The 14,421-nt window shown below is 44.1% G+C and overlaps 1 protein-coding gene across 7 annotated transcripts in view; it reads right to left on the reverse strand.

Annotated features, from left to right (window-relative positions):
* Positions 1–3,017: 3,017 nt before the first annotated feature.
* SLC37A3 (solute carrier family 37 member 3) overlaps positions 3,018–14,421 on the reverse strand; it is a 56,338-nt gene continuing 44,934 nt past the window's right edge. For 5 of the 7 annotated variants that reach the window (XM_055591089.1, XM_055591090.1, XM_055591084.1 and 2 more), the window contains one exon: positions 12,077–13,429. In XM_055591089.1, coding sequence (XP_055447064.1) covers positions 13,337–13,429 — 93 coding nt within the window. In that variant the 3' untranslated portion in view covers positions 12,077–13,336. Of the gene's footprint in view, positions 3,099–12,076; positions 13,430–14,421 lie in introns of those variants that run through there. The other 2 variants (XM_055591087.1, XM_055591088.1) reach the window with 2 other exon arrangements.

Here is a 14,421-nt window from a genome sequence, read left to right on the forward strand (position 1 = left end):
CTCTTTTGTGGTCCAGCTTTCATAACCATACATGACTACTGGATAAACCGTAGCTTTGACTATTCAGACCTTTGTTGGCAAAGTCATGTCTCTGCTTTTTAATACACTATCTAGGTTTGTCATAGCTATACTTCCAAGGAGCAAGCATCTTATAATTTTGTGGCTGCAGTTACCATCTGCATTGATTTTGGAGACCAAGAAAATGAAATCTGTCACTGTTTCCACACTTTCCCCATCTATTTGCCATGAAGTGGTGTGACCAGATGCCATGATATTTGTTTTCTGAAAGCTGAGTTTTAAGCCAGCTTTTTCACTCTCCTCTTTCACCTTCATCAAGAGGCTTTTTAGTTCCTCTTCACTTTCTGCCATTAACCTGGTATCATCTGTATATCTGAGGTTGTTGATATTTCTCCTGGCAATCTTGATTCCAACTTGTGATTTTTCCAACCTGGCATTTTGCATGATTTATTCTGCATATAAGTTAAATAAGCAGGGTGACAATATACAGCCTTGACGTACTCCTTTCCCAATTTTGAACTATTTCACTGTTCCATGTCCAACAGTCAAAGGCTTTAGCAGAAGTAGTTTTTTTGGAATTCTCTTGCTTTTTCTAGGATCCAGTGTATGTTGGCAATTTGATCTCTGGTTCCTCTGCCTTTTCTAAATCCAGCTTGTGTATCTTGTACCACAACTTCTTTATCCATTATTCTGTCGATGGACATCTAGGTTCCTTCCATGTCCTGGCTATTATATATGGTGCTGCAATGAACATTAGGGTACATGGGCAACACTCACTTCTCAAAGTGATTCAGAAAGGTTGAAAACAGAAATTATATTACATTAGGACAGTTACATTAGGCAAATTCAAACAAAGAGAATATCAGACATGGTTCAATTCAGAGACAAAAAGCATTGAACAAAAACAAACAAAACCTTTTGCAATACTCAAGGGTGCAATTTATAGTCCAATTATATAATGAAGAAAAATATATACAAATGTACTTGCATTAATTAATATGGTATGAACATTTATAAATGAAAAATTATAAAAGATATGAGAAGAAATATATACTGATAATAATCACTTTTCTCAGTTCACTAGTAAGTGGACAAAAGGTATCTAAGAGTATGCTGCTAAGTCGCTTCAGTTGTGTCCGACTCTGTGTGACCCCATAGACGGCAGCCCACGAGGCTCCCCCATCCCTGGGATTCTCCAGGCAAGAACACTGGAGTGGGTTGCCATTTCCTTCTCCAATGTATGAAAGTGAAAAGTGAAAGTGAAGTCGCTCAGTCGTGTCCGACTCTTAGGGACCCCATGGACTGCAGCCCACCAGGCTCCTCCGACAATGGGATTTTCCAGGCAAGAGTGCTGGAGTGGGGTGCCATTGCCTTCTCCGATCTAAAAGTATAGAAGCTTTCAATCTCAAAAATAAGATCAAATTGATACACTGAACTCTGTAGCCTGAAAACAAACTACATTTTCATTCAAGTCCTGTGGGGTTTTAATTTAGGGAGGTGATTGAGTCATGACAAGAAGAAGTCAAAGCCATTGAAAAATTTCTGTTACTCACTGTTCCTGAAAGACGGGCACACCACACCCACAGGGCCACACAAGGAAGGCCACAAAAGGAAGGAAGCACACAAGGAAGGAGTTTGGACCAGGAGACGGAAAGGGCTGGGGAACACCTTAGCCAGAGCCTTTACTGTGTTTCCTGCAGGCAAGGCAAGACACGACAGGATAAGCAGTTTAGGACTGTCTAGTCTCTATAATTCTGGCAGGCTTTGGGAATGGCTGTCTCCTAGCTGTTTGGCACCTGGCTTTCAGTTGACTAGGGAGGGGGAGAGACTGGCTTGGTGTGTGAGAGTCTGATAAAGGGTGTGGCTGGTTTGGTGTGCGGGCTCAGGACCAGACTATTTGCATATGAAAAGTGGACTGCAGGGCAAGCTCTGTGCCAAGGCTAAGAGCTGGCTAGTCCTGGGAGGGGGGCTGTCTCTGCCCCGAGGCCACAAATGCCAGAGCATCATACAGAAAATAAAATACAATTAAGATAGTTGGTCTTCTGATGAATGGACACCAAATAGACAAATCCAGGATCTAAGAAAACGCAGTTAGAACAGCCTCAGAAACATTATGCTTAAGTGAAAGGAGCTAATCACAAAAGACCATGTATTCCATTTATATGAAATGTCTACAGTAGGCAGATCTACAGGTACAGATGATATCTCTGACTCAATGGACATGAGTTTGAGCAAACTCCAGGAGATGGTGAAGGACAGGGAAGCCTAGGGTGCTGTTGTCCATGGGGTCGCAAAGAGTCAGACATGACTGAGCAACTGAGCAACAGCAGCAGGTACAGAGGCTTCCCAGTGGCTCAGTGGTAAAGTATCGCCTGCAGTGCAGAAGACACAGGTTCCATCTCTGGGTTGGGAAGCTCCCATGGAGAAGGAAATGGCAACTCACTCCAGTATTCTTGCGTGGAAAAACCAACGGACAGAGGAGCCTGGCATGTTACAGTCCATGGGGTCGCAAAGAGTAGGACACAACTTAGCAACTGAGCATCCACCATAGTGACAGAACGTAAATCATGAGTTGTCAGGAACTGGGGAAAGCAGAGAATAGAACTTGGAATGACTGCTAAGAGATATGAGGTTTCTTTGGGGATTGATGAAAATGTTCTAAAATTAGACAGACCTGTGACTATCCCTAAAACCATTGTTCAGTTTTTTAATTAATTTTTATTGAAGTGTAGTTTCTAAGCAACTATATATTTTGAAAGGTGAGTTAGATATATGCAAATTATATCTCAATAAAGTTGTTATTTTTTAAATATATATATATATATATATATATGGACTTCCTTAGTGGCCCAGTGGTTAAGACTCTGCCCTTTCAATGCAGTGGGTGTAGGTTCGATCCCCGCTCAGGGAACTAGATCCCACAAGCCACATGGTGTGGTGAGAAAAAAAGAATCAGCAGAAGAGAGGTATCACTGCTACTTACCCTCAGATCTCTGATGTCTCAGATTTTCTAGTTAGAGATGAGGATCATGTAAGATGTCAACATTAACCCAGGAAACAAGAGAGTCCCCTTTTGATAGCTGAGCAGGAGAAAAACAACACAATAATACTGTTTAGAAGGATTATTCTAAGAGTTGCGCATGGGGCAGACTGGAAAAGGGAAGACTAGAAGAGGGGACACTAGAAATAAGGCCCTTGAGAATAATTCAGGTAGAGGAAATTGACTTAGCAATCAACAAGATGAGTTCGAAAAGCAAGCCAGTTGTATAACCGATTCCCTTTGCTGTACAGCAGAGACACAAACAACATTGTAAATCAACTACACATCCAATAAACATGTTAAAGAAAAGCAAGGGGGAAAGAATCAGCAACACCTGGAGACTGTGGACAAGGAGCGAGGAAAAGATGCAGCAGCAAGTATCCTTAAGGCTGTGAGCCTGGGGCTGATGGTGTTGCCGCTGATAGTTCAAGTCAACTCAGGAAATGTGAGAATTAGGGCTCAGTGGAAATTCTCAGTCACTTAATGAGAGAGCCCATTAATGAATAAGGATCAGAATGTGCCTTGACACCTAAGCTTACCCAGAAATGTTTCAAGCAACTTATTAAGCAAGACCAGTAGGAGAGTATGTGGGAAGTAGCTTTGCCAGCACTGGGGTGGGAAAATGAACTCTTTACTTTGGGCTGCTGGCAGGACGTCGGGGTGATCACCAGGCAGTTTAAGATTGGAAAATGAGTAATCAATAGGGGCTAGTGAGAAAAATCTGGTAGTCGTCGGGAGGTTTTAGGAAAATATGAAAAAGTGAACCGTGTAAAAGAAGTACCGGAACAGGCACAGAGAAAATTAAACATTTAAGTTCTACCTCCCATGTACCTTGCACTGTAGGAGAGGATTTTTCAAAATGATGAGAAGGTAGACCTGACTTGCTGGAGTTTTGCAGACAGGTGATGACAAAACTAAAAATAGAGTATGAACAAGTGTCTGGAACACAGAAGATGAAACAATTTTGTCTGGAGAGTTCTCTTAGGATTGAGGATTAGGAAGAAAAGGGGGAAATCAAAATGGAGAGAAACCGAATTCAAAGAATAAGAAGGTAGTTACAACATCAAAAGTAGAGAATGAAGATGGTCAGCTTTGATCAGGAAGCAACGGCAGGGAGAATAGCTTCAAAAAAGATTTAAGATTAGAAGCTTAAAAGGCTGAAAGGGAAAGGTGGAAGTTGTCTTCAATATATCAAGGGAAAATATAGACCTGTCTTGCTTTCAGTTCAGTCACTCAGTCGTGTCCGACTCTTGCGACCCCATGGACTGTAGCACACCAGGCTTCCCTGTCCATCACCAACTCCCAGAGCTTACTCAAACTCATGTCCAGCGAATTGGTGATGTCATCCAACCATCTCATCCCCTGTCGTCCCCTTCTCCGCCTGCCCTCTATCTTTCCCAGCATCAGGGTCTTTTCCAATGAGTCAGCTCTTCACATCAGGTGGCCAAAGTACTGGAGTTTCAGCTTCAGCATCAGTCCTTCCAGTGAATATTTAGGACTGATTTCCTTTAGGATTAATTGGTTGGATCTCCTTGCAGTCCAAGGAACTCTCAAGAGTCTTCTCCAACACCACAGTTTAAAAGCATCAATTCTTCAGCGTTCAGCTTTCTTTATAGTCCAACTCTCACATCCATATAGGACTACTGGAAAAACCATAGTTTTGACTAGACGGACCCTTGTCAGCAAAGTAATGTCTCTGCTTTTTAATATGTCCAGGTTGGTCATAGCTTTTCTTCCAAAGAGGAAGTGTCTTTTAACTTCATGGCTTGAATTTCATGGTTGCTTTGGAAGGGAGAATTAGGACCACTGGAAGAAACTGTTAAGATTTTCGCTCAGTAGAACTCATTTTCTAACGAGAGCACTCCCACAACCAATGGCCTCACGTGGGAGGGCCTGGCTGGGGGGCACATGGGTAGAGCATCCACTCAGGGAACTGATGTGGAAAGCAAGGGTGAGAATCTCACCGGAGAGGCCATGAGAACTGACAAACTAGGGGGTGGGGGAAGATGGAGAGCAGGTAATCAAAAGGAGTGGAATTTAGAGTGATGTCAAGGCCTCAGTTCCTGTGCAGAAGAGAGACTTGCCCAAGCAGAGAACCCCTAAACAGTCCTGATCTTTCAATGAAACAGGCAGGCTGTGTCGCCAGTGGTGATAAGAGGCCGGTGGGGCGGGGATGGGGGCGGGTGGGTGGACTGAGAACTTCTGAGGGAATGACTAGCCAGGAGGGTTTCAAAGCCAACGGATGTAAAGTAATAATGAAATGAAGCACCTGTGCCACTCTGACAAGTGCAGTGGGCAGGGTCTTTGGAATTTTGTCCCCCCTGCTGAGGCCAGAGGTGTGAGCAACTGAGACGAGGAAAGGAGCCCCCGAGCAAAGAACAGTTGCTTTGGGGGGTTGGGGAGTAGAAAGAGGAAAATATAAATGCTGATTTTCATTAATCGCCTTATTAGTTAGATCCTGCAGCATGAAGTGAGGTGCTGTGCCAAAGCCAAACAGCAGACACATGTGGGAAGGGGGCCAGCGCTGGTCATCTCTGGGGGCCACTCTTGCTAATGTTTTTTGGGACTTTCCTGGTGGTCCAGTGGTTAAGACTCTGCGCTTCCACTGCAGGCGGATGGGTTTGATCCCTGGTCAGGGAACTAAGATGGCTAAAAAAAAAAAAATCTTGCTAGGCTTTTCTCTAAAAGGCTCTTCTCTTAAGTAGCCCATCCCTTTATCCAGACACTGTTTCAACAGCCTCAAAGTGACTGCAGAGACCAAGAGCGGGATCTTTGGTCTTAATTAAGGGGCTTTCCCTCAGACAAGGCACAGGCTTGTTTTGAATTTTCAAAGTTCTAATAAATTATCTTCTCTCCAAGACCTTGTTCACAGAATCATCAACTTTAGGAGAACCGACCTAGTAATGCAAACGAGGACGAAACCTCTCTCACACCTGAGGGCGTTTGGGGACGAGTCTGCCTGCAGCCTCTACTTCAGTCACTGCTCCTTCCTCCCCCAGCCCCACCCTCCTGGCTTCAGAGCAGTCTCTCTGCCTTTTGTAACCTCATTAACATCTCCATCCCATGCAACAAAGGCAAGTTATGTATGCTACTCCTTAGGTATTATTTTTTTTAATGAAATCCACAGCAATAGTTAGGTTCCTGAAACTCTCTATGGTGAGCCTCGGAAAACAAACAAAATGCTAAGTAAATAAGCAAATGTGCACATACACACATACAATCGTATCCTGATGTCACTCTTCAGGGTGTGGTGATAACTATTAAACAAGCTGAAGGCCTTAGAAGTGCTCAGATGAAAGGCTTTACCTAAATCCAGTTATCCTATTACAATCCACAAGAACATTTTCATCCAAAGGGATGGCATTTTTACGAGTATTTCACTGATGATGAAGTTATGACAACTTCCTTGGGATTCAAGGGGATTTAAAATGGTTGCAAATGATTTTGTTACTTGTTATCTAATTTCTGAAAGGACAAAAAGGAAAAATAAGCTATTTCTTTAATCGGAGGGCAGTGGCAGATGAGAAAAAGCTGACTCATGCCACTTTAGATGCAAGACCGTAATTCAAACTGAGTTAAACATTCATTAGAAAGAAGGGTGGGGCGGGGGGGTGGGGGGGGGGATGCTTCCCTGGTGGGTCAGTGGTAAAGAATCCGCCTGCCAGTGCAGGAGACGCAGGCTAGATCCCTGGTCCGGGAAGATCCCACGTGGTGCAGAGCAACTAAGCCCATGCACCACAACTATTGAGCCTGTGCTCCTGAGCCCGTGCTCTGCAACAAGAGAAGCCACCCCAACGAGAAGCCCATGCACCACAGCTAAAGAGTAGACCCCGCTGCTGCGCCCAGAGAAAATCCCACACAGTAACGAAGACCCAGCACAGCCACAAATAGATAATCCTAAAAAAAGAAAGACGAATAAGGTGGGCCAATGGTTAGGACTCAAGAGTTTTCACTGCCAGGACCCAGTTTAATCCCTGGTTGGGGAACTAAGATCCCACAAGCTATGCAACTTGGCCACGAATAAAGAACAGGAAGGGTACGAGTAGTGACGGTGGTCAAGAGGAAGGGGTAGAGCTGGCGCAGGTGGGCTCGTGACAGCATCACCTCCACTGACTCCAGGGCCGAAAGGAGGGAAGACCAGAGTCTGTCGGGTAGGAGACCGACCCGAGACTCAGGCGGAAGGACCAGGAAAGAGGGAAGAGATGCTCTTTAAAAAGGCAAACCTGGAGCGCCGAGCGGAACTCAGCCCAGCAGCAGGAGCGAGGCGGAAGGCAGTTTTAAGACAAAGCTTCACAGCATCTGGCCAGCCTCTCACCTGCAGGACTGACGCTCAGAGGACGAGAGCTTTTACACAGCATATACCTTGGAAAGAAGCCTAGGACAAGATTCAAGTCAAACAAGAAGATGCGTGGCGTCACAGAAACCAACACTGATGTCAGAAGACCTGGGTTCTGAGTCACTCCTGCTGTCGGATACTAGATGTGTGTCCCCAGGCAAACCCATGAGCTTCTCAGAGCCTTAGCTCTCCAACCTAAGGACCAGATCCATCACGGGCCCTCCTACGTCACAGGGGGTAAGACACAGCGATGGATAGGAGGGCACCTGTAAAAGTCGTGTGAAGGAAGGAAGGCAAGGAGGGAGGGAGGAAGAAGATGAGGCCAGGGAGATGAGAAGCTTAAAATAAACAAATAAAGGAGGTGCACACACATGAAGCATTGTTCTGGTGATGGTGGGAAGACCACGCCCCTGGGGCTTAAGTACAGAATGCCCTTTCAAATATTAGTCTTGATGTACACATACATTTGTATATAGTTATATGTGTGTGTGCAGTTAAAAGTAACACATAGTTTTATATATATATACATATACAGTCACCTAGAATTATCTATAACACATATACAACAATTTAATTAATTTGTATTATCTGTGTTCACACATATAAATTTCATACAGAATCTGATTTATTCTGGATATATGTGGAAACAAACTCACGGGAAATGATCGGGGCATTTATAGAAAAGGAAAAGGAAGATGGGGCTTCCCTGGTGGCTCAGACAGTAAAGAATCTGCCTGTAATGCAGGAGACCAAGTTTCATTCCCTGTGTTGGGAAGATCCCCTGGAGAAGGGAACAGCTACCCACTCCAGTATTCTTGCCTGGAGAATCCCAGGGACAAAGGAGTCTGGCAGGCTACAGTCCACAGGGTCACAGAGGCAGACACGACTGGAGTGACTAAGCACACGCACACACACACACACACACACACACCACACACACACACACACACAAGGAAGATGAGCCTGAACCTGTACAGAGGCCACATGGGAAGGTACACCAGCTGTCTTGATTAAATAGCTGCTGCAACCTTGGACATGGACTTGATTCCTTCATGTTCACAATGTAATTGAGGAAATGACAACTTAACCAGAAACAACCAGAGAATAAAATAAGGCAGTAAAACCACTCAGCCCGGGCAGACTTCATAGTCTACCTGTAATGGCTCAAGAAGTTCAAAGGAAGGAAAGAGCATTAGAAGGGGTAAACAGGAAAAGCTCCATGGAGATTAACACATACACAGAACTATATATAAAACAGATACTCTGGATAGCACAGGGAAGTCTACTCAATATTTTTTAACAACCTATAAAGGAAAAAAATCTGAAAAAGGATACACACACACAAATATATATATATAGACTGAATCATTTTGCTGCACATCTGAAACGAGTACAACACTGTAAATCAACTATACTTCAATTTAAGTAACCTGGCCATTCACTGCAGGAAGCGGTGTCCTAGTCAAAGCAAGAGGAAGGGCAAGGTTCGGGGTCAGGAGGACACACCCACTAGATGCCCTTTCCACTCTCATTTTCCTTCCACTTTTTCCAACATGATCAACATTTACTCAGCACCAACCATGCGAGGAACTAGGCATTGGAGAAAACGACCAATAATCTCCTTGGAGAGTCAGATATAAAAATAGGTAAGCAGCTAAGCACCAAATCAGTAATCTTACGCTCACTACCAAAAAAAGGCGGGACGGTGGATGCTAGTAAGGCTGGCTGGGAGCTGTTCTTGGACCACAAGATGCTTGGCCAAGACTTGAAGGAAAAGGAAGACTCAGAAAGCAGAGAGTTAAAAAGAGGTAATACGGACAGAAAGTGTGAATCAACACAAGACGTTAAGCACTACAGTGTGAGTGTATTAGTACTTAACTACTGAACTGTACACTCAAAATGGTTAAGAGCATACATTTTATGTTACACGTAGTCTATCACAGTTAAGCTTTTGTTCATCTAAAAACCAAACCAAAAAACTGGTACTTCCTTACCAAAATAAAAAAAAAAAGATAAATACTGCCATTTGTAGCCAAGTAATAGATGACTGGGCTTCCCTGGTTAGCTGAGCAGTAAAGAATCTGCCTGCCAATCCAGGAGACACAGGTTTCCATCTCTGGGTTGGGCAGATCCTCTGGAGAAGGAAATGGCAACCCACTCCAGTATTCTTGCTTGGGAAATCCAATCAACAGAGGATCCTGGCAGGCTCCAGTCCATGGGGTCGCAAAAGAGCCAGACACAACTTAGCAACTAAACAACAGTTAAGACGACCAGTCTGATTCTGTAGCAAGTTCGTGTAGAGGGACAGTGGGAGATTCAATAAAGAAATAGACAGAAGCTGGGCTGTGGGAAACCTCAGGCAAACAGGTACACCCGATTCTCTCAACCAAGGTTTCTAACTTTGTGGCCCAAGGATTGGCTTCAAGTTTTGGTCCACGAACACCCTGTAATAAAATCTTTATTTTTTCCTCTTTAATAATTTTATTATTTTTGGCTGTGCTGGGTCTTTGTCACTGCGAGGGCTTTTCTCCAGTTGTAAAGCACAGGCTCCAGGGCTCATGGGCTTCTGTAGTCGCAGCTCTAGAGCACAGGCTCAATAGTTGTGGTACATGGGCTTAGTCACTCCACAGCACGTGTGATCTTCCTGGATCAGGGATCGAACTTGAGTCTCCTGCACTGGCAGGCAGATGGTTTACCACTGAGCCACCAGGGAAGCCGCCTTGTAACAAATCTTGAATGTTTGTTTATAAGTGCATTTTGATCTGGGGAGAGGGTACATGGGTTTTGGATTCTCAAAATGGCTTCTGACTTAGCAAAATTTGAAAACCATTCATGAAGGCAATTGGCAGTGTGGTCTGGGTGGGGACAGGATGGGGCCTGAAGCTACATAAGCTGAGCTCACTTCCCTTGAGACTTGCTCTTAACTAAACACCAGATAGTATTATGTAAACAGGTACAATACCTCTCTTTAGGACTTAACAGAGCTATTGTTAGGTTCTAAGAACAGCTCTCTGGGAAAGCTGGTGACCCCTCTTATAGAAACTAGCAGAGGATGAGCAGAGAAGAGAACCCAGTAAAAAAAAACAGGAGGTAAGGAGATTCAATACACTGAAATGCCATAAAAGCCAAAGGAAAAAAAGTCCTGGAGAAGATGAAGGGGTTACCAGCATCAAGTTTAAGAGGAGGATTAAGAAAGGAATGAGAAAAAAAAGATCACTAAGTTCTATGACATTCCGTTGCACTGTTTCTGTAGTGATACAGAAAAAAAGGTCAGAGGTTAAGGGTAAGATATCCAAATTAGAATACTTGGGAGAGCAGAGAGAAGTGCCGTAATTATGACATGATAATTATGTCAGAGCATCAGACATAAACCAGGACTGTCTTGGATGAATGGAAATACAGTTAGTTCCCTAGCTGAGGAGGAAGTACAACAGCCAGGAAGGCAGCAGATACCATCTGTTAACTCAAAGGACTTGGTCTTGAAAAGGAAAATAGGACATAAGTCAGAAGAACTAGTCAGGATAAGAAAGGGCTGTGTCAGCTACCTATGCGGGAGATGGAAGGACGTGGAAGGTTGAAAAGAGAAGGAAGGAGTGGACAAGAACATCTTGTACCCTCTGTCTCGCTGAACATCACAACACACAAAGGGGCGGGCCCTCAAGACACTTGTGTGTGAGTGTTGACTATGGGGACCATTCTCCAGGAAGCGGCAAAGATTAGAATAAGCCGGAGTGGAGAGGGGCCTTCTCCCTTTGAAACGACAAGGAAGGCGAAAGGGCTTCCCAGGTGGCGCTAGTGGCAAAAAAACCTGCCTGCCAATGTAGGTGATGTAAGAGACGTGTGTTCGATCCTTGGGTCGGGAAGATCTCCGGGAGGAGGAAATGGCAACCCACTCCAGTATTATTGCTTGGAGAATCTCATGGATAGAGCCGCCTGGTGGGCTACAGTCCATGGGGTCACAAAAAAGTTGGACACAACTGAAGCGACTTAGTATGCACAGGAAAAAAGAAAACACCACATGACCAGAAAAGGCAGGCCAGAGCACTCTATCAGAGATCGAGGCCTCAGAGAATGCCTTTCCAAACTAGCCTTCATGACGGCCTTTTCTTCAAGGGAAAACTGTAAGAACGTGAGGTCGATTCTTACGAGTTCTTTAAAGCTAATCCGCACGTAGACTGCCAGTACCAGAACAACAGGCAATCCACCCGTAGTGCAAGATATAATTCATTCAATGCCAAGGCGTTATTTTATTTATAATTTCATTGCAGGTACAGCTTGGGGGCTAGAGAGAGGTCAGAGGAATACTCGTCCAGCTAAGTTTAAACTGGGGCAAGAAAACAATGGTTGGTGTCAGGATACGAAGGTGTGACCACACTGATTACATGGCAGGGGAGAGGAAATTCTCTCAGCCAAAGGTCACCAAGAGGCTAAATAACCAAAACGGGCTTCATCCACAGACGATTCTTAAACTACAACTAGGCCACTCATCCAAACTCAGCACAGTCCTGCACAAAGGAGGAGGGGAGGCTTTCTCAGAAGGCAGCAGACACAGGCCTGTGCAATCCGGCAGCCCGGCGGGGTCAGTGGCTGGTCAGCAGGGGACACTCAGGAGCAGGGACTCTCCAGGGGTGAGTCACAACGCGGAGCTCAGAGTATAAAGAAAATAACCAGACAGACAGATATTTATTATAAAAGTCAGTTTATTTTCCCTTTCTGTGTTTCAAAAGTTTCCCTTTCTGTCAGTAATGAGCAGTTAACTGATTGGAAGTCTGCTTGATTAAATAACATTAACAAGTTCATAAACACACATTTGAGAGTACAAAGCAAGAGGTTGAAAATTTTCCCCTAACTCCATGTAAATTAGGCAGCCCTCAAAATTGCACATTTTTCGCCTGCTCACTTTCATAATTTAAAATATATATACAGGATGACCTTAAAATATTGATAATTAGTATAGAATTCACAGCCTTGAAGATGTATATTCTACAAACATCTAAAGAATAGATACCTAGATACCTCTCAGGCCCTAGTAATCCACTGTGATTCAATGTCACGTACTTAATGCATAGAAGGCCAAATGGTCTTTCCTTTTTCTCTAATTCTAGTCTTCTGCTGAGGTAACGCAAGGAACCTGGTTATGACAGAGACCGAGCCTCTGAAAATAGGGCTAAGCCAACTGGCTTCCTAGTGGATCCTAAAAAGTTCCCAGAGAACAAGCCTGGGGTTGAGTACTTCGGTTATAAATTACATCCTGGAATGTTCACAACTGAGGTACCTCATGGTCCTTGACAGGAAGCCAAAAGACTTCCAGGAGTTGAAGGAAATTCTGAATGAAGATGGAGGAGAACAGCTGACAATCACTGGAAGATATTTCTGCTTCCGGAGCTGATCGACTTCAGAGCAGACACAAAGTAACTGAGCCACTCAGCACGTAGTTTGACTAAGGGATTCTCTGTCCAAGACAGGCTTATGCTGGACCCCGCTGGAGCGCTGTACCAGGATGTGATGCTTCAGAGATGAGCTGCTCTCTGTAAACTCATGACCGAAGCAAAATGCAACGATCCTTTCTATTCGTGGAGCATGTCGTTGCTACAAACCGGGCACGACTGCCGCGTGGTCACTCAGCTTTCCAGGCTGGAGGACAAGGGTCCAAGTTCAATAAAGCATTTACGGTTAAAGGGATGAACCTCCACAGGCCAACAGAGTTGCTGGCAGAGTCACAGGCCATTCGGTACATTCATGGAACAACAGCGATAAATAAAAATCATTAATTCCTGTAGTGTAGAAAAAACAACCCAGCCTTCACTCTGGTCAGCATCTCCGGGGGCTGACACTGCTGAAAGAGGCCTGACAATCTGAGGTTATATTGGAGTTCTTAAGACAAACCCAAAATAGGGTAAATTAAGAGAATAAGAGTCCTGATGTTCTTTTGTGGGCACCAGTCACTCATTCAATACGCGAGTTTGTCGTCTTTGCATAAGAGAGCATGTTTCCCTCACTATTAATGGTGAAATAAACAGAACTGTGCAACTTGTCTGTGAAGAGAAAAAGAGCATTAAATGTACAGCAGTAATTTAATTCTGTTAGTGCTTCATCGTTTGAACATAATAATGAATTTGGACTACATCCTTTTTGACTTCCTACAAAGATAATTCTTAATCTTTAATGAAACAGAAAATGATTTTTAAAATTACAGTTACTGTAATAAAATACTTAATGTAACATTACAGTCTCCTCAAAAAAAGAACCAAATGAAATAATTTGCTGTAAGTAGAGCAGAGAATTGATACTGGAGCTCAGATTTCAAACAGCGTTTCTTCTAACAGATTCCATTTTCCATGACAATTTCTGGTATTAGACCAGCAGGTACATCAGGAAGTATCTCCCTCTGCTTAGGGCAGATATCAGAAGAGGAACACAGAGTTACAGGGCCCAGCCTTTAGGAGCCAGAAACAGTGAAGCTGACGGAAGCATCCTTTGTGACGGCAGAGAACGTAAGCCTTAAGGCCGCTCGCTCTAGGGGACTGCAGGTGCTGAGCTGTCTCCAGGGCCCCTTGGACAGGCTGGAGGACAATGTCTGGACTTGGGCAATGGAGGCTGCCTCCAATCAGGATGCTCTCAACTGAGGGAAACGATACTAAATACACCCTCTGGTGCACGAAGTTGTCACCAGACTCTCAAGTGGACCAGTCTGGAGCACTGTGTCTCAATAACGTGGTGAGAACACGTCACATGCTTTTTCAACAGACAGCTTTTTTTTAAAAGCACAAGGCCTTATTTTGTATTGGCTGCTTCCCAGTGAATACAGAGTTCCAGCCAAGAATATCTAAGGTGCAACAGATATTTTCTCAAGAGACTCAAGGTTCGTTTTAGAACTTGCACGCCACAGTGTTAATTATAGCAATGCTTCTTTTTTAACCCTACGTGGTTTGGCATACACATTTCCTTCAGAATTCCCAAATTATACTTAGTGACAGAGAGTACCCTGGAAGAGTACCCTGATTAACAGTTGGGGATGTAAGTCTCG

The sequence above is a fragment of the Bubalus kerabau genome, chromosome 8, assembly GCF_029407905.1.
Source record: "Bubalus kerabau isolate K-KA32 ecotype Philippines breed swamp buffalo chromosome 8, PCC_UOA_SB_1v2, whole genome shotgun sequence".
Lineage (NCBI taxonomy): Eukaryota > Metazoa > Chordata > Mammalia > Artiodactyla > Bovidae > Bubalus > Bubalus kerabau.